At 42.2% G+C, this 19,066-nt stretch overlaps 2 protein-coding genes across 2 annotated transcripts in view; one reads left to right on the forward strand and one right to left on the reverse strand.

The window, feature by feature from the left end:
• The window catches only part of CAPN3 (calpain 3), a 34,818-nt gene extending 17,405 nt beyond the window's left edge, over positions 1-17,413 (reverse strand). The window contains exons 1-12 of the mRNA XM_063117665.1: positions 16,994-17,413; positions 11,997-12,066; positions 11,656-11,774; positions 9,651-9,784; positions 8,102-8,270; positions 5,760-5,891; positions 5,338-5,421; positions 4,945-5,030; positions 3,611-3,688; positions 2,991-3,151; positions 1,287-1,456; positions 96-107 (exon numbers count right to left, since the gene is read on the reverse strand). Coding sequence (XP_062973735.1) covers positions 96-107; positions 1,287-1,456; positions 2,991-3,151; positions 3,611-3,688; positions 4,945-5,030; positions 5,338-5,421; positions 5,760-5,891; positions 8,102-8,270; positions 9,651-9,784; positions 11,656-11,774; positions 11,997-12,066; positions 16,994-17,284 — 1,506 coding nt within the window. The 5' untranslated portion in view covers positions 17,285-17,413. The remainder of the gene's footprint in view (positions 1-95; positions 108-1,286; positions 1,457-2,990; positions 3,152-3,610; positions 3,689-4,944; positions 5,031-5,337; positions 5,422-5,759; positions 5,892-8,101; positions 8,271-9,650; positions 9,785-11,655; positions 11,775-11,996; positions 12,067-16,993) is intronic.
• ZNF106 (zinc finger protein 106) overlaps positions 1-19,066 on the forward strand; it is a 137,478-nt gene that overhangs the window by 71,166 nt on the left and 47,246 nt on the right. The window lies entirely within an intron of this gene.

Raw genomic sequence — 19,066 nt, forward strand, 5'->3', positions numbered from 1 at the left:
AATTCCAAATGTTTGCCACAAAGAAACAAAAAAGCAACAGAATTTCAGGATGTTATGCCAAGTTATCGACAGGTCTCCCGCCACTCTGCTCATACCTCTTTCGGCACCTGAGAGAAAAACAAAGTAGAAATGCCATTAGGGATGGATAGGAATGACTTTTTACACCTTTATTTACATCTACCAGTCACAGCCTACAGTGTTTGCCAATGTTTGCTCAGGTTACATCTAAGTAGCAGCTGCTGTATCCATAGAGAATTAAAGAAGAGAAGGATCCCTGCCTGCCTATGGTCCTGGATCCTTTTCAATATTAATCAAGGTGATAGTTAAATATAGTCTCTTAGCTCAGGCTAAGAGAGAGAGCTACAAAATCAGGAAGTTGCTGGTTCAAATGTTGCCTCTGCCACTAAGCAGCCTGAAGCAAAGCTGTTCTCTCTGAGCTTCATTCCCCAAGCAGCAATATGGGGATAAATATTATCAATCTGCCTTACAGGGTTGTTAGCTTACAGCAAGAAAACTCTCCAAAGGAGGGTTAAAACCCTGTAAAGAAGGGCACCATAGAAATGCAATGAATTAAATCTCTGATTTTGAAAGTGCTGCACAGATCTCTGTCAAATTACAAGACCAAGATAATCAACTACCATTAAGTGGTTTTGAAAATGGCAGGTCCTGGAAGCAAATCAAGTTTTAAAATGGCAGGCCAATCAAGAAAATCCATAAATTAAAAAATATAAAAGCGGCAATACAAACTATATTCCTTGTCAATCAAGAACAACAATATCAACATCTGTTTTTCCTTGTCTAATCAAGCATTTATTCCTTCATGTTATCTAGCCACAGAAAAATAAAAAAATGTACTTCATATCTACTATTATCAAATCATGATACCATTTGCAGAAATGCATTATGTATTGGCTTTGGTCAAAATCGGTCTTCAGGAAGCAAAAACCCATCAGTAGGTAATTACATTGGTAAATACTATGTTATAGCTACCATTGTATCCATCTTTGAATTCAGCTATTATACTAAGACATTTTAATTTCTTCTAAGTTGAAGGGAGGATACATATATTTACTTACAAGAATAATATTTAGAAAGTGGCTCATGCCAGGTCAAACACCTTTTAAAATGTTGGTGTTTAAGAGCAACTACTACAACGTTTCCTTTTTTTCATCTTGCTGTGAAATACCATCAGGTAGGAGGAATAATATTTGGCTGGAGTCTGATCAGCTCAAATTATTTAATTGGAAGTGAAGCAATGGGGTGGGATAACATAGTAACTATGGTACCTCATAGATGGCAAAACCAATTGTGAGAAGGTTGGCTCCTAGTTTGCGTTCTTTCCTCCTGTTTTTCTGCATCAGGGCAACTAGGAAACTACACACAACTTCATTGTCTTCTGGATCATCATCTTCTTCTAAGAGCCTCAAGCGATATTGAGGATTGGTCCAAAATGTGCCTGCAAAATACCCATCCGAAAACGTTAAAACTACATTTTAATTTCCTTAAAAATTGTACTTTCAGCCTACGTGAGAAGGGAGATCTGGGACTCAATTCTGCTGTAGAACCCCTTGGGGGTGGGTGGGAAAGGTCAAAGGTAACCCTTTATATATTTTGACACATTTCTCCAAATAAAGCTTGGATTAGTCTCAAACCAGCAGAGGAGGTGTAATAGATGATGAGGTTCAGGCAAACCCAGGGAGAATCACTGGCCAGCAAAACAGATAGTTTAGATGGGCCATGTACAGCAATCACACGTAGAGCTTGGACCCCTAGCTATTTGATTGATTTAGCGCTGGCAAAATTATAAAGCCATGCTTCAGAACAGGGGTGCAGAACCTCAGGCCTGCGGGTCAAATCTGCCCCACCTCAGATCCCAATCTGGCCCTCCAGGTTCCCCAGGTTGCCATGCCCCCTTCCCCCTGGCCCCACTCCATTTCCCTGCTAGAGCATTAAACTGGCCAATTCAAGTTTGGATTGCTTACGTCTTGAAGTAATTTGGAGATCAGAAGGCATTTGCGTTATTCAGAGTTCCCATTTTTTGCCTACTCAAATGAGGGCAATTTCTAGTAAGTAAATTAAGGTACAAGGATGCACAGGTCATGGCTTTTGAGTACAATACATGCAGGTAACTACCATATTACCATATAATTTTAAGTTGCTCAAGCACAATCAGCTCACACCTGCCATAGGACTCTTTTACTCCCCGCTGTGCTATGCAACCTTGCAGAAAAATCTTATTGGACAAAGTACCAGGGTGATGCTAATAAAATATACATGTGTACAAAAGCCATGACGGCTGAGCTTCTTAGTACGAATGCATGACTGAATGTTCTTCTACATCAAAACTCCCTGCCCATGAAAAGTGGGGAAGTGTCAGGAGCTTCCAGGGCTCAAACTGAAAATCTTCAGATCTGTGTGAGGTCACCCCATATCATGAGTCACTGAACTACATGCTGCAGCATCTGCCTAGGCACCCTAGTAACTTCAGGACGTGCACTGACCCCACCCAACCAGGTTGAGTATTGGACCCTCCTGGACAAGAAGGACTATAAGAGGGGCTGCCTGTTTCATTGAAGACTTGCTCAAGCAACAAAGTCTTCCTGAATTCTGATGCTTTCCTGTATCTTTTGTTTGGCCTTCAGTCCTGACTTCTGGCTTGCTCCTTGCCTCCTGACTCTTGATTTGTCCTTCAGTTCTAATTTGCTCTTCGCTCTTGACTGTAGCGTTTCTCTCACACCTCCTGGTTTTGGGCTCATGTCAGATTGCTGCCCATGCTCCAGCCCTGATGTGAAGAAACCTCTCCTTCCCCCAACAGCACATCCCAAAAATCTGCTTGGCGAGGGGTTGTTCCCAACTTTCCAGACTAGATTTTGAGGGCAAATAAGCAGATGCAGTCCCAAGAAGGAATCATCCTCACCCGACAACACTGACAGAAACAGTTCTGTCAGTGGAAGAATTTCATTGGATTTCACCCCTAATATTTTATTTACCTGGAAAGTTACGGCAGCCTCCTGCTGTACAGCCTCGCACCCACCGCCCTTCGGTGACGGAAACTGTCCATGTATGAAGCTTATCAGCCTCTAGAGTATCAGGTGTGAGATTACAAATCTCAAGCTTTGTGAAGAACCTTAAGAAATCTTGGAATGATATCCTAGAGGTAGAAGGGATAGGAAAAAAGCATTAATGTGCTATTTATTTATTACATTTCTGTGCTGCCCAATAGCCAAACTCTGGGCATTTCACAATTGTATGGTGTTCTTTGGATGACCACCACTCTATGGACTGCCTTTGGGGATGCTTGTGTTGTCTCCTAGGCAGGAAAACATGCACAGCTGCCTGAAGCGAAGCAGGAAAATTCCTCCATCAATAGAACTCAACACCAGCCAGGTTATTTTGGCACCTAAGGCACACAATCCCACAAACATCTCTTCCCCCTCCATAGCAATAAAGGTAAAATAATATTAAATTAGATAACAAGTTAATGTCCTCTCATGGCATTCAAAATCAGCTGCTTGAGGCACCTGCTTCACTCTGTCTAAGGGTAGGGCTGGCCCTGAGATCATAGGTATGCACGAAAGCTCAGACATAAGCAAGTAAGCACTGTCTTTACCAGAACTCCCCATCCTCTGCAACTTTGTGCTGCAGACGGATCTTCTCTGCGTTGTCAATACTATTCCATTCATTTGAACTGCAATAAACGGAGAAAAATATTTTTCAGTCAAAAGCTGATAAAAAAAAAACACTTCTCAAACCACAAATTAGCACACAGCCCTTTCTGTTCATTATTCATGAATTAAAGGTTTACACTTCATTTGTCTAGCAAATGTTGAATTAACTTTAATTGATTCCCTTTCTTTCATCAGCTGTAACATGAGAGAAGGCCTGCTCACACCTCACACTAACCCATGGTGAGTAATAAGCCACACAGACTGTCCTTCCATCAGACTATCAAGCAAACAAGCTATGCCCCTCTCACCCCCTCATCTTTCTGTAGTCCTCCTGCCCAGCCAGCCAGGCATCCCAGCTTGCTTTGTAGTGCAAATGATATCCCGCCATCCCTCGCACGGGTGCTACATCAGCAGTCTGTCTCTAAATGGTTTGCTTTGTTAGGGTGACCATATGAAAAGGAAGACAGGGCTCCTATATCTTTAACAGTTGTATTGAAAAAGGAATTTCAGCAGGTGTCATTTGTATATATGGAGAACCTGGTGAAATTTCCTCTTCATCACAACAGTTAAAGCTGCAGGTGCCCTGCCCTCTTTTAAATCTGGTCACTCTAGTATAGCTCCTGCAGCTTTAACTGTTGTGATAAAGTGGGAATTTCACCAGGTTCTCCATATATATAAATGACACCTGCTGAAATTCCCTTGTCTATACAACTGTTAAAGATACAGGAGCCCTGTCCTCCTTTCCATATGGTCACCCTAGCTTTGTGCTAGGGGTTGCTCCAGTGCTCCGGAACTCTCTTCCCGGGGAAGCCAGACTGGCTCCCTCCTGGATGTGCTTTCGGAAGCAGGAAAAAACTTCTTTGTTCCAGCAGGCCTTTGGCAAATAATCTGGGCCTCTGTCTATGTTAAAGACTTGTAAAATTGCCATGTATTTTAAATGTTTAATGTTTTAATATTGTAATATATTTGATATATTTTTAACTTTTGTATATTTCTTTTCATAGGTTTTAAAATGTGTATGTTTTAAATTTTGTAAGGCCGCCTTACAAAAGTATTGGGCAAAAGGCGAGATACTACTACTACTACTACTACTACTAGGGGCTACTACTACTTCTTCTGCCTCTGCCCCCCCCCCCCCGCTAACTCTACTAATTTCTGAACTTCACATCAAAATGCAAACAGATCACTTATTTTGGGGCACAGACTAATCAAAGTGCATTTAGTTGTCATCTTTAACCTAACAATACGGCTTCCAAAAGGGTTGCTTTTCACTCACCTGTCACTCCAAGCTCCATTCCATTCTACTTGCCCCCAAGGATTTCTTAGACGCACCAGTTTTAACTTCTCTCCTTTAAATGTTGTCTTGGAGGGGAGAAACGTATAATTAATTCCACAAAGAGCCACCTGAAATTGCAGTGTATGTATCCTCTTTGGAGTAGAATGGATTCTGCCAACTTCTCTAACTTCTCAACTTCTCTAATTTTCTGTTCTATAAATGCCTTATTTAGAACTTCTGCCCTTCATTGATACCAGTGAATATTCCTTTCTTTCATGATGAAGTTGCTCAACCACTTATTTTGTGTACAAAATATATAACATTTTCTTATATCCTAACAAAATTTATTTCTGGCTTGTACTTATATATGAATAAAGTGAATTCCATACTTACCTCCTGCACTGCTGTAACTGAATAGGCATGCCCTGTGACCAGTCCATTAGCCATTCGCTTTTCAAACAGCATTGGAGCTATGGTCTGAAAAACACAGAAAAAGCATATAAGGATAACACCCATGCCTTCTGCGGAATTTTTAAAAGGGGAACGTGTCCCGCTCTTTTACATTAATTTGTTCTGTCCCAGAATGCCCAGAAAGGGGAAGTTGATTAGAAACATATGTGTTCCCCCATAAAGGATGAGAATAACTAACAACTTATACCTACTTACGTGAGAGTAAGCTCCACTGAACTCATTACTTCTGTGTGGATTGCACTCTAAAGCACAGAGCAAATCACCAGCTATGGATAATTGCTACAGTGAGTACAGCCTCTATGAATAAATGGTATTTAATGACTGTACAGTTGGGAAATACAAACCAGAGTTGTCCTTTCCTCTGTCTGTTCGGTTGAGGAATTTGAAAATGCATAATTTGCATTCTTCATCATTTCGTTAATTAATAAACCAATATTAGTTGGAGGAACACTTCCATAAACAAAGCCTGTATTGTCCTGGAAAAGACAAAGGGAAAAGGAAAAGGGTTAGGTGAAACAAATTATGGTTTGCTTGAATGTGTGAGAGAGATCCTGGCTTGTTCAATAAACCATGGTTAAAAGAAACAATAACAGCTTTGCATCCAAATATGGCTGGATACTTATCTCCTGAACACAAAGTTCTGCATCATTCATAAAAATAACTAGTTTCTAGCCATAGTTCAATATTTGATCAATATAACAAAGTGAATAACTCAAATATCATGAAATGCCAACATGCCTAAATATTAATATGGTTAGCACCTGACACATAAGAACACCCATGCTGGAACAGACTCAATCCAGACAAGACGGAGGTACTGTTAGCGGGTGGTTCATCTGTCCGAAGAGGTGATGTTTGCCCTGTCCTGGATGGGGTTGCACTCCCCCTGAAGGATCGGGTCCGTAGTTTGGGGGTGCTCTTGGAGCCAGAACTGTCACTTGAGGCACAGGTGAACTCAGTGGCAAAGAGCACCTTTTATCAGCTTAGGCTGATATACCAGCTGCGCCCTTATCTGGACAGAGATAGCCTAGCTACAGTTATCCATGCTCTGATAACCTCTCGTTTGGATTACTGCAATGCGTTATACGTGGGGCTGCCTTTGAAAACGGTCCGGAAACTTCAACTGGTACAAAACAGGGCAGCACACTTAATAAAAGGGACTGGCCGACGAGACCACATTATGCCAGTCCTTTTCCAGCTTCATTGGCTGCCAGTCCAGGTCCGGGCCCGATTCAAAGTGCTGGTATTAACATTTAAAGCCCTAAGTGGCTTGGGACCAGGTTATCTGAAGGAACGCCTCCTCCCATATGTACCTTCCCGGACCCTAAGGTCATCCTCAGGAGTCCTTCTCCGTGAGCCCCTGCCAAAGGAAGTGAGGCAGGTGGCTACCAGGAGGAGGGCCTTCTCTGCTGTGGCACCCCGGCTGTGGAATGAACTCCCTAAGGAGGTTTGCTTGGCACCTACATTATATGCTTTTAGACGCCAGGTGAAGACTTTTTTATTCTCCCAGCATTTTAACAGTTTATAAATAAATTTTAACTTGGTGTTTTAAATTTGTAATTTTGCATTGCTGCTGTTTTTATCTGGTTGAGCTTTTATATTGTATTTTATATTATGGTTTTATACTGTTGTTTTATACTTTGAATGTTTTTAATTTTTGTGAACCGCCCAGAGAGCTCCGGCTATTGGGCGGTATAGAAATGTAATAAATAAATAAATAAATAAATATAAATAAAGGATCCATCTAGTCAATCACTCTGTTCTCACAGTGGCCAACCAGTTGTCAACCAGGGAACCACATGCAACAGCATGCTCCCACCCATGTTCCCCAGCAACTGGTGTATATAGGCATACTGGCTCTGATACAGGAGGCAGCACATAGCCATCAGGACTAGTACACATTGATAGCCTTCTCCTCCAAGAATTTATCCAACCCCCTTTGAAGCCATCCATATTTGAAATACTTCCTTTTATCTGTCCTGAATCTCCCAACAATCAGCTTCATGGGATGACCCCAGGTTCTAGTATTAGGGGAGAGGGAGAAAAATGTCTCCTTTCCCACATTTTCTACAACGTGCATAACTTTGTACACCTCTATCAGGTCCCCCCTTAGTCTCCTTTTGTCCAAGCTAAACAATCCCAGATGTTGTAACCTTCTTGCATAGGGGAGATGCTCCAGTCCCCTGATAATTTTAGTTGCCCTTTTCTCCAGGTTTTCCAGCACTACAGTATCTTCTTTTAGGTGTGGTGACCAGAACTGTACACAGTAGAATAAAACTGCCAGTATAATACTGACTTTATACACATTTTTCTGGGGAGTGCGTTTTACAGTTGAGGTGCCTCTACTGAGGAAGCCCTATTCTATTTATGTGTGTATGCGTGTGTATGGAAATCCATCTGTACACAAAGTCACTAAGAAGGTGACGCTAGTAAAGGTACTGTGACACATCTTAAATCAACCCAATATAGGGTGTACTGACTGCAGCAATATTCCAGTTGATTGGTGAACAGGTGTATGGGTGTTCACTTACAGTCAATCCTCATCCACTGCCGGATCACCAACTTGGAATGTGTTTTCCTTATGTTTACTAAATATAAGCAGTATGAAATAAACTCAAGAAAACTGTGGGATGGCTCAGGAATAATTATGGATGTGGGAAAATCCCTAATATTTTTCAAGACATACCTCAATAGAGCAGGCCATAAGTGACCCTCTCTCAATAGCATGCTTCATGATTTTATATGTATCTTTAGGAGCATCCTTTATCTCATAGAACTCTGTCACTCCTCCTGTAAAATCTTCCATGGCCTCTGTGGTGTTCCCTCCTTTTAGTGCTTCATAGGAGCCATGAAGCCTGAAAAAGAGCAAGAAAAAATAAAATAACTCTGTTGATTCTTCCCTACATGTATGTTTTATTTATTTATTTATTACATTTATATCCCGCCTTTTTCCCTCCAAGGAACCCAAGGTGGCATACATAATCTTCCTCTTCTCCATTTATCCTCACAACAACCCTCTTAGGTAGGTTGGGCTGAGAGCCTCTGCCTGGCCCAAAGTCACCCAGTGAGCTTCCATGGCCGTATGGGGACTAGAACCTCGATCTCCTGACTCCCAGCCCCTGTCTTTACGGAGGCACTTTGGCATCTGCATGGGAAGGAAGGCAAGTGCGATTTTTCTGGCCTGTGCCTTTGGAAAAGTAATAATAATTAAAAGAAGCCGGGGGGGGGGGGGATAAGGAAAGGAACGGGGCCATTCCTCCCCCCTTTTTTATTTTCTAATCTCTATCTGCGGAGCCTGGGTGCATCACGGGACATTGCATGGGCACTAGGAGGCAGCTTTTTGAGTTCTTTTTAAAAAATCTGTAAATGCGAAGCTTCGTATTTACAGATAAACAAAAAAAGCAAAAGGGGGAGGAACGGGACTTTGCATGGGTGCTCGGGGGTCAGCCTTTTTGGGGGGGGTTGATCTGTAAATGCGAAGTTTCTCATTTACAGATCAATGGGGGAAAACAACGGGGGGGGAGAGGAACAAGGCACTCTGGCTCTGCACATCCACCCTTATTTATTTATTTATTTATTTATTTATATTTTTAAAATGATGGTCCTCAGAGGCACGGAGGTTGTCCAGTGACTGTTCGGCTCGCTGATCCACCCCCTTCCCTGTCCAGCCTATGGTGACCAATCAGGGGTCACCATCAGCTGTGACACGCCTCCACAGCAGCTCCAGAGCCAGGCGACAGATGGCAGGTGCTGTCATCAACTCGGTGCAAACAAAAGAAGTCGGAGTAAGTGTCCGACTTTTTCAAAACGGAGCTTTGGGGGTTTGCCCTTGGATGGCTTCACGATGGCGGCTGCATCATATAGATGATCTGCCACCACTCCCAATCCATCCTGGGGCAAACCCCTCGTCAAGATGTACCTTGTGTCTCTCTAGATATTAACTTCTGACAGGAGGCCCATGGAACAGTAGTCTTAGTATTGTGTAGTTTATACAGTAAATACACACAGTAGTATTGTGTAGTTTATACAGTAAACTACACAAAGACTTAAAGGAGTATTCCTTGCATGGAGTGTGGGCCTAAAGAGCCCTCAAGCAAAACCGGCCACTTATAATCGGAGTCTAAGATGACTTGTGATACATACCACTATTTTATATTAACATATTTTTACCTCACCACAGACAGAAACAAGTATTTATAGGAAGGAAGAGCGCAAAGTGAAGAAAATGTACTTACTTTGCATAGGCTTTTTCCAGTAAAGCACTCCAGAATTCATTGTGCTGGGAGGATTTGGTAAAGACCAGCTGTTTGCCATATGTCGGTAAACGGTCATCAATGATAACTTCCACCCAGCTTCCATAACGCCAGAACTGAAAGGTTAAAAAGAAAGAAAATAAAGGAAGATTAGCCAATGCAGTATTTTATTTTATTTAGGATGCAGTCTTATGGGATTGTTGCCCAGTAGATGGAAACCTCCAATCTCAGAGAGTTCAGAGTATCCTATGCTCTGTCTGCCTGTTGCCGGCACAGCGGGAGGAGTGCCAGAGGTGATTTTTGCCTCTCTGTTCTCCTTTGCATTCTTTCCTTCTGACAGGACTAGAGAGGCCACAGGATACAGCAGACCCCAGCTTCTCCCCTCCCCACCCATTGGAATGCCCCTTTTTGGACCTCTACAAGGTCATCCAATATCACTTTTCCAACCTCGGGAAGCAGCCACCATGGTTCTTTCTGCAGCAGCTGTGAGGGTGGAGAGCATGGGGGAGGGATTGGAAATGCAGAGTCCCCTCACAAAGTTGTAGGAGACGCCAACCTTTCCTATAGTCCTTAGGGCGCTCTTCCCGGGACCATAGAATTGCTCTGCTATCTATTTATTGTATTTTTACGCCGCATAATAGCAAATGTTCTCTGGATGGATTAGAATCTCTTGGTCCCACCACCATTGGAGCATGTTTAGTGGGGAGACGAGAGAGGACCTTCTTGGCTGCCACACTCAGGCTCTCGAAATCCCTACTGAGACAGGCTAGGATGGCCCCCCCCTCTCTATTGTCCTACCACTGGCATGCAAGTACATTTTATACAGGCAGACGTTTGGCAGGTAGACTAGTTGTTGCTAAAGTGATTTTTTTTATTGGTTGGGTGTTGCTTTTGCTTTTATTGTTGCATTTTTAATTTGTTTAATGCTATATTTTAATTAAAATTGATTTTAATCTGCATTTTATTATTGTATCTGTATTTTATTATTGTTAGCTGCATTGAGCGACATTTTGCTAGAATTATGCAGAGGCCACCATGAGGGAGAAAGAAGCAGCCAGGCATTTCTCCACCGTGCCTGGGTCCAGCTCCAGCTGAGAGCCCCCTCCCTCCTGCTACCAACTGCCACTGCAGAGGCCACCATGAGGGAGGAAGCAGCAGCCAGGCATCTCTCCACCGTGCCTGGGTCGAGCTCCAGCTGAGAGCCCCCTCCCTCCTGCTGTCCCCTGTAACTACTGAACTTTTCCAACTAAGATTGTAGTGCCTGAATTTGCTTTCCTTTTCCCCCTCCTCCTCCTCCCTCCCAATCCCCTTTCCTTTTGTGTCATGTCTTTTAGATTGTAAGCCTGTGGGCAGGGACTGTCAAGAAATACTTTTGTAAGCCGCCATGAGAGCCTTTTTTGGCTGAATGGCGGCATAAAAATACTTAAATAAATAAATAAATAAATAAATATGATCAAGAGCTGGTTTACACAGTGTGACAGGGACTGGGCTTTATTATATTAGGACTGATTTGCAGCAGCAAAGGAGCAGTTAAAATAGGCTTTTTATCTATCAGTATATTTCTATGTTGTCTTTCAGTGGTTAGTTTATAGAGGATAAGGCTGTCAATGGCTATTACTCATGATGCCTCTATATTATATCCACTATCAGAGCCAGTATGTCTCTCAATACCAGTTGCTGGAAAACGTTAATGGGAGAGTGTTTGTTATTTGCATTCTCTTTCCCTCCTTACTGTTTACTACAACTTTATTAGATTGTAAGCCTATGCGGCAGGGTCTTACTATTTACTGTGTAATCTGTACAGCACCATGTACATTGATGGTGCTATATAAATAAATAATAATAATAATAATAATGTTCTGCTTGTGGTCTTCCCACTGGCATCTGGTTGAATATCGTGTGAAACAGGCCTTTGATCTGATTCAGCACAGCTCTTATATTCTTGCTGAACTGGAACATCTTCTTGTGTCTGATCAACAACACATACCTGGAAGTGAAAAATCCCAGCATAATCTTTTATGAAGGTCTGGTCATGTGGTATGACACGAAACAGCAACCTTTCATTCAGGGTTAGACAAGCAATGGCAGCTAGAAACCAGCAATCGCCTGAGAGGAAGTAAACAGAAAGGCTAATTAAAGAGTCAGAATTGCTAAGAGGAACTGGAGAATGGTTGTTACTGAAGATAATTGTGCTTCTACAAATAATTATTTCTTTTGTTCTTTAGAGTAATCAGCACTTGTAGCATGGGTTAATTAGAAAATGGCCTGTGATAAACTAATCTGTTAAATTAACAAACCCAAAACAGCGCAGAAGAAAGGATTTCGTACCTAGCTCTCCTTGACAGATATCACTCCTGTTGGCTCCACCAATTATAAAGCGTGGATTTTCACAAATTTCCTGTAGAATAGAAAATACATTGCTGAGAAGGAATGCCTGCTTTGATGATTAAGGAGAAAAAAGAATCGTGATCTTCCACAGGCTTTTGATAGAAACCTTTTGTTACTTTGTTTATGGTCACAGCAAAGTCTCTTCTGGAATAATTCACAACTAAAAGTGTTTGACAGCTGCAGTTGGAAACCAGGGTCAGTATTGCTGCTGCGCCTCCACTTATTCTGTTGTACCTGCGAGACTGGATACTGGCACAACAGGAAGGTAGTGCTTCCTACAGCAACTGCAGAAACGAGCGACATCTTTTCTGCCCCATTTTGGTTCATTTCCAGTGGCTTTGTGAACCGTTGGCTTCCTGTTACACTAGTATTTGCTCCTGGTGTTGCACAGACTGCTTTGGACACTGTCCCTAGAATCAATTCACAATGGATATGAAAATGCATGTACATACCTGGAAGTTCTCTTGACAGGAACCTCAGTGTTCTGTATAATGCTACCAGGGGTATATCTTGATGAGGGGAAAGCCCCGGGGTGAATTCCCTGAAGCTCCGATTTTAAAAAGTTGGTGACTTATCCTGACTTTTCCCACATGGAGCAAGACGACAACAGCAACTGCCATCTATCACCTTGCTTCAGAGCTATGGCAGAGGTGTGCCCCAGCCAATGGTGATCCCTGATTGGTCACCATCGTCTGGATGGGAGGGGGTGGCTCAATGAGCCGAATGGCTGCTGGACCATCTCCACGCCTCTGTGGACCAGCAGAGCATCACAGAAACATGTAAAAAAAACACACCCAAGAACCTGTAAAAAATATTAAAGGACAGAGTAATGGGGCGGCCCAGCAAACTGGGGGCCGATCTACACCAAGCAGAATATAACACTTTTAAAACGGTATGAAAATGGTATATGTAATGTGTCCTGGGCCTGAACAGTTGTCATAACCCTTATAAACTATTATAAGCAGTAGTGTAGATCCTGCCTGGATGGCCGCTGGACTGCCTCTGCAGAACTTGGCATCTTAAACGTTTTTTTAAAACATGGAGCGTGGTATGTACTTCCCACTCCACGACTGCCTTATCTTCGGCAGCAGGGAGGAGGAGGGGAAAAACCTGGTGTGTCTATGTGGGGGGAGGGGAGGGGAGGAACAGGGCAGAAGGGTCAGCAGCAGCCCCCCCTCCCACATTTTGAGCTCCTTGCTGTGGGGACTACCCAGCAGGAGCACGAATGCAGGAGGACGGGCCTCAAGGTGCTTATGCGACCTCATATAGACTAGGCCCAGGCTATTTCTACTGTAGTACAGTGTGGATGCTACATCTTCTGTCCACATGAGTAGGGTTGATAATCTGGTTATGTACCACACTGGTGACACCAGCGCAGCACATACCATTAAGGTTTTCCTTTAAAAAGCTTATTTTAAAAAATAAAGCAGACCCCTGAGTACTTAAAGCTTTTGACAAAATGTCTAAATTTATGCTTCTTTATGATAAAAGATATTTATATGTTACATTTCTGTACTGCCCAATAGCTGAATGAAGAAAGAAAATGGTATGGCTGGGAACCTGTATGCGATAAGTAAAAAATTGAATATAACTAGAGTTAATGCCAGTTTTTCTCCATTTTGTGTCCGCATGAGCCGTTTATATGACTTTGTTTAAACAGAAGGAGGAGGATGCAGTGGCAGGCAGCAATCCTGATTTTGGCTTCAGCCTGAAACCTTTTCTCACTTATTGAAGTTAAAAGTTGGCTCCAAGAGTTTCTGAGGTTGACTAACTACTTAGGAGCCATGGGGTGGGGGCTGTCTTTTTTGCCCCGCGGTGGCTCTGAATTTGTGTGGCATCAGTTACATGACACAGCTGCAGAAAGCATAGGGTTTTGGGGGAATGCTAAAGAAATTCATTAATACTATGTTTATAAAAGTACCCTATGCTCACTTATCTAGGAATAAGTCTTATTGAACTTCCCAGTAAACATGGATAGATCTGGACTACATAGTATTTTTATGCCACATACCAACAGTTATTATTCTTTACGTAGTTATTATGCTATATATTATTCTATAAGTGTAGTATGTGTGTTTTATATTAGCAGTTTAATTATTTAGTGAACTCAGATTATTCTGCATTAAGTCATAACAGAGAATAATATTCATACAATGAGTGAATTCTAAAAATTCTGGTGCTTTCCTATATGCGTTTTTTAAAAAACTGAATATTCTTGTTTGCAATCTCATAGCTTCATCCCACGTACCTGTTTCTCTCAAATTATCCCTACAGTGCTAAACTGTCAGCGTTGTTGTTGTTGCTACTGGGCGGCTAGATCCTTTGCATACCAGGAAATGGGTTTAAGGGAGGAAATGTAAAAAAATCATAAAAAAAATCAATGGATGACCCAATCCGATTCAAATTTGGTATGTTTAAAGCTCTCCTTAATATCTATTACTGTGCCAATTTTGATGTCTTTATCTTTAAATCTTACGCAGATGTAAGCATTTGTTTAATTCATATCAAATCCTGCTCCTGCGCCCCAGTGGCCGCTCGGATGATACACTCAAAAACTAGTATCAAAATACGGTGAGTCTTTTGCCTTTATAGCACAATTAAAGCAGGATGCATGGGAGTACTTCACAATAAAAGCAGATTGTAAACTGGAAAACTTTGGGAGTCCTTTGCATGCAATTCACAGTGATTGCACAGTATAACGCTGGTGTGATAAAGCTCTACGTGTAACATCATATAAATCTGTTTTTCTGGGTTTTCATAACTAGCATAATAAGTGCGTGCTTCTAGTCTGTAACATTACTGAGGCAGTTCTTCTCCTAGCAACAGGACATGATCCTACTATTCTAAATACCAGTTCAATACAATATCCTGGATCAGGCAACCAATACCCGTGGTGCATATGAGAAATAGATTTCTGCAACATGGGAGGTCTGCCTTTACAAGCCTCAGGTTGAACTGTAGTAAAAACAAAGGAGAGATATCATTCTGCTTGGTCTGCCTCTTTGGCCCCATCCTATCAAAGCGCTGATTGGCTCAACAGTCCCCTCCTGGGAAGGAGATGCTGCTGCTGAAGTTGTGCAACAGCTCTTCACCAGCCTTTCTCCCTTTGCTGCCAAGCTGTGCACCTCCACAAATCACGGCTCCCTATTAATAGGAGAACTTGGCCCTTTTTTTAATGCTTCTCAATGAAAAAACTTTGCATGCAGTAAACTAGCACATCTGAAACAAACTATATGTTACATAAAACTCATAACTGTAATGTGATGGCCCTTGTTTTGTTTTAATGCCTCTTAGGGAGGGGCACAATTGATAGTAAGAAATGGTAGGAGAGAAAGTGCTCGATGGAAATCCATAATTTCTCTCTTTCAAATCACCCCCAGCAGCTCCCCCCCATTACAGGTTATATCATTTTAAATACAGATTACATCAAAGTTGTGTGAACGGTCATATAATAATAATAATAATAATAATAATAATAATAATAATGTATATGCCCCAGTTTAATCTCCTAATCAAATCTCTAGCTTCTGTGTGGGGATTGTGCACACGTACTTCCATCAAGAAACAATTTTCGGAAACATTTTATTAAGGGGCTACTGATGACGAGAACTAGAAGTATCACACCAACTGCAGACACATATAATTTTTAAAGCAACGTATTAACAAGGTTTGAATAAAGCAAAAATAAATAAAAGCTCTTCAGTGGAAAGGACTTGTCATGCAAGACACAAAATGATTGTGCAACTCAAAATGTAAGGAAAGTGATAGAGAACGGAGGGGCACCCCAAACATATCCTCTCCCTTTCCCACAGACAACCCCTCCCACTGGACCTCAATCATGCATTTTCCTATCCACACCTGCACAGAGGTTGGATGCTATTCACCTATTTCCCCTCCTTAAAATGTTTTTTTTTGCAGTAAGAAAAAAATGATAGAAGAAGCAGTCAGAAAAAACAGGAGTACAACAACTGGATGACATTATTGACTGGAATCTCTGTCAAAATGTATGACGATTGCACTTTGAAAACCTTGCCTGGAGGCAGCCTTTGTTGTGACATTTTAAAACGATGCCTTTGAGCTCCCTAACCTGTGAGACCAGTTTTGATTAAGCAGAGGCATTCATTGGGCCAGTTTACAGGACCATAGTGAGGGAAATAAGCCACAATGGCTTGTTAATCCCACTGCACATGCCAGCCGAATTTCCCCGATTCCCCTTGCTGGTGTAGCGTGCCATGTTATCCTAACACAGGCGGCATGGCTTGATGTGAGGAGCAGAAACCCTCAAACAACTCAAAAACAGACCACGGGTTGCCGCCCCTTCAAATAAACTATGGCACCTGGATTTGGATGACATAGCAAGTCGTGCCAGCGAGGGGAATTAGGGAAATCCAGCCAGCCTGCATGGTGTGGTTAACAAGCCACTGTGGCTTGGTAACTACTCTGTGATCAAGCGAACCGGACAGTGTCTACATCTGCACGAGAGCGTGAAGCTAGGGCCATCACATCTCAAAATGGACACTTAATAGATAAATAATTAAGAATGAAGTCACTTAGATTGCCACTTCAGAGCTGTGAAAACACAATTTCCCTGCACCAGATGAGCTAACCATAGGAAGGCATATAGCCATATTCTACTCACAACAGCTGAGTAATAACAATATATTTAACAACAAAATGTGATAGTTCCGTCTGGCATTCCAAATCTGCCTAGCAGATTTTAGATTTAGGTCCTGAATTCAGGTAAAACCATAGCCAACTAAAATGCACCTTTTGAAGACTGAAGGAACAGGCAAATTGTATCCCTTAAAATCCTGTTGTTTTTAAGATATCCTTTTTTGTATCTATGCTTTTCTATTTGGAATGAAATGGGAAGATTTTATTATATTTGCAATGATGAAACAGGATCAACCCTTAAATCAAATAAGGAGCTTACTCACTGGCGGCCTCTTCCACTCAAATTTGACAGGAAGCTTTTGGCTGAAGAAGAGGGAGGTGTCATTGGCTGGGAAATCTGGATCCTCATAAAGTCTCTTCTTTTCAAGGCATTTCTTATGGAGCTCATGAAAGGTCTTTTCCTTGACTCCAACGATGGGCTGGTTGCGGCTGAGGATGGCAGAGTAGATCCCTCCTGTTCCGGCACCTGTTTCAGCGGCTGTGCTGACATGCTGTTGGGTAACCGGCCCGGCCCCAGTCTCTTGAACTATAGTGGCACTGACAGCCGAAGGCATGGAGATCGGATTTAAGCAAATTGATCAATTATGTGATAACAAAGTAAGGGAGTTGTTACAACTTGGGAGGAAGTGACCGAAAGGAGGAAGTTGCTCTGCAATGCCTTTCACAGACACGGTTCTCCCTTTTTGCCTTTCACAGACACGGTTCTCCCTTTTCCTCTCTTTTGTCTGCAAGAGTTGATAAAACAAATTGATAAAGAGCCAAGCTACCAAGTTGTGTACATGTCATCTTGAGGTTCTTCCTCTACAACTTCTGCCACTTGATGTCAAAATCCTCATCAGAGCAGGAAGCGAGAGAAATGGTTGAGTAACTTTCACCTCTGGATTGTGTGTGAGCAGCATGCCTCTGAAATGCTTTGTAAAGGTTGCAGCTCAGAAAACTAAAAATAAACTCTTAGGGAGGGTGTTGATGTGGGGGAGGGGATGAAGAGATTCCTGCTCAGAGTTGGTTCTTGCAGGCAGCCTAACATAAGTTTTTCACTCTTATGTAAAAATAAAATAAAAAATAAAAAACAACTTAAATGTGCAGGTTGATGGAAAGTTCTTAAATCCCTTTGATAAGTAACATGAGATAATATGTTCCCAATATTAGAATTTAAATTACTGTTATGCAGAGTCAGCAGTCAGTTAAGAAACTCCTGAAGATTTCTATTAATTTATTAAATTCCACATTTTAAAAATGTATCATCATCATCATCATCATCATCATCATCATCATCTAGTAGAGTTGGAAGGGGCCTATAAGGCCATCAAGTCCAACCCCCTGCTGAATGCAGGAATCCACCTTAAGGTATACCTGACAGATGGCTGTCCAGCTGCCTCTTGAATGCCTCTAGTATGGGAGAGCCCATGACCTCCCTAGGTAATTGGTTCCATTGTCGTAATGGTCTAACAGTCAGGACATTTTTCCTGATGTCCAGCTGGAATCTGGCTTTCTGTAACTTGAGGCCATTATTCCGTGTCCTGCACTCTGGGATGATCGAGAAGAGATCCCGGCCCTCCTCTGTGTGACAACCTTTCAAGTATTTGAAGAGTGCTATCCCACCCAATTTTGTGTCACCTGCAAATTTGATAAGCATTCCCTGTATCTCTTCATCCAAATCACTAATAAAAATGTTGAAGAGCACTGGGCCCAGGACTGAGCCCTATGGTACTCTGCTCATTATCTCTCCCCAGTTTGAGAAGGTTCCATCAATAAGCACTATATTATTATTATTATTTATTTATATAGCACCATCGATGTACATGGTGCTGCACAGACCACACAGTAAATAGCAAGACCCTGCCGCATAGGCTTACAATCTAATAAAGTTGTAGTAAACAATAAGGGGGGAAAGAGAATGCAAACAGGCACAGGGAAGTGTAAACAGGCACCGGGTAGGGTGAAGCTAACAGTATAGAGTCAGAACAAACTCAATGTTTAAAAGCTATAGGGAAAAGAAAAGTTTTTAGCTGAGTTTTAAAAGCTGTGATTGAGTTGGTAGTTCTCAAGTGTTCTGGAAGAGCGTTCCAGGCATGAGGGGCAGCAGAGGAAAAAGGACGAAGCCGAGTAAGGGAAGTGGAGGTCCTTGGGCAGGCGAGAAGCATGGCATCAGAGGAGCGAAGAGCACGAGCGGGGCAATAGTGTGAGATGAGAGAGGAGAGATAGGCAGGAGCTAGACCGTGAAAAGCTTTGAAGGTCAACAGGAGAAGTTTATATTGGATTCTGGAGTGAATTGGAAGCCAATGAAGAGATTTCAGAAGCGGAGTGACATGGTCAGAGCGGCGGGCCAGGAAGAT

This window comes from Elgaria multicarinata, chromosome 2 (genome assembly GCF_023053635.1).
Source record: "Elgaria multicarinata webbii isolate HBS135686 ecotype San Diego chromosome 2, rElgMul1.1.pri, whole genome shotgun sequence".
Classification (NCBI taxonomy): Eukaryota; Metazoa; Chordata; class Lepidosauria; order Squamata; family Anguidae; genus Elgaria; species Elgaria multicarinata.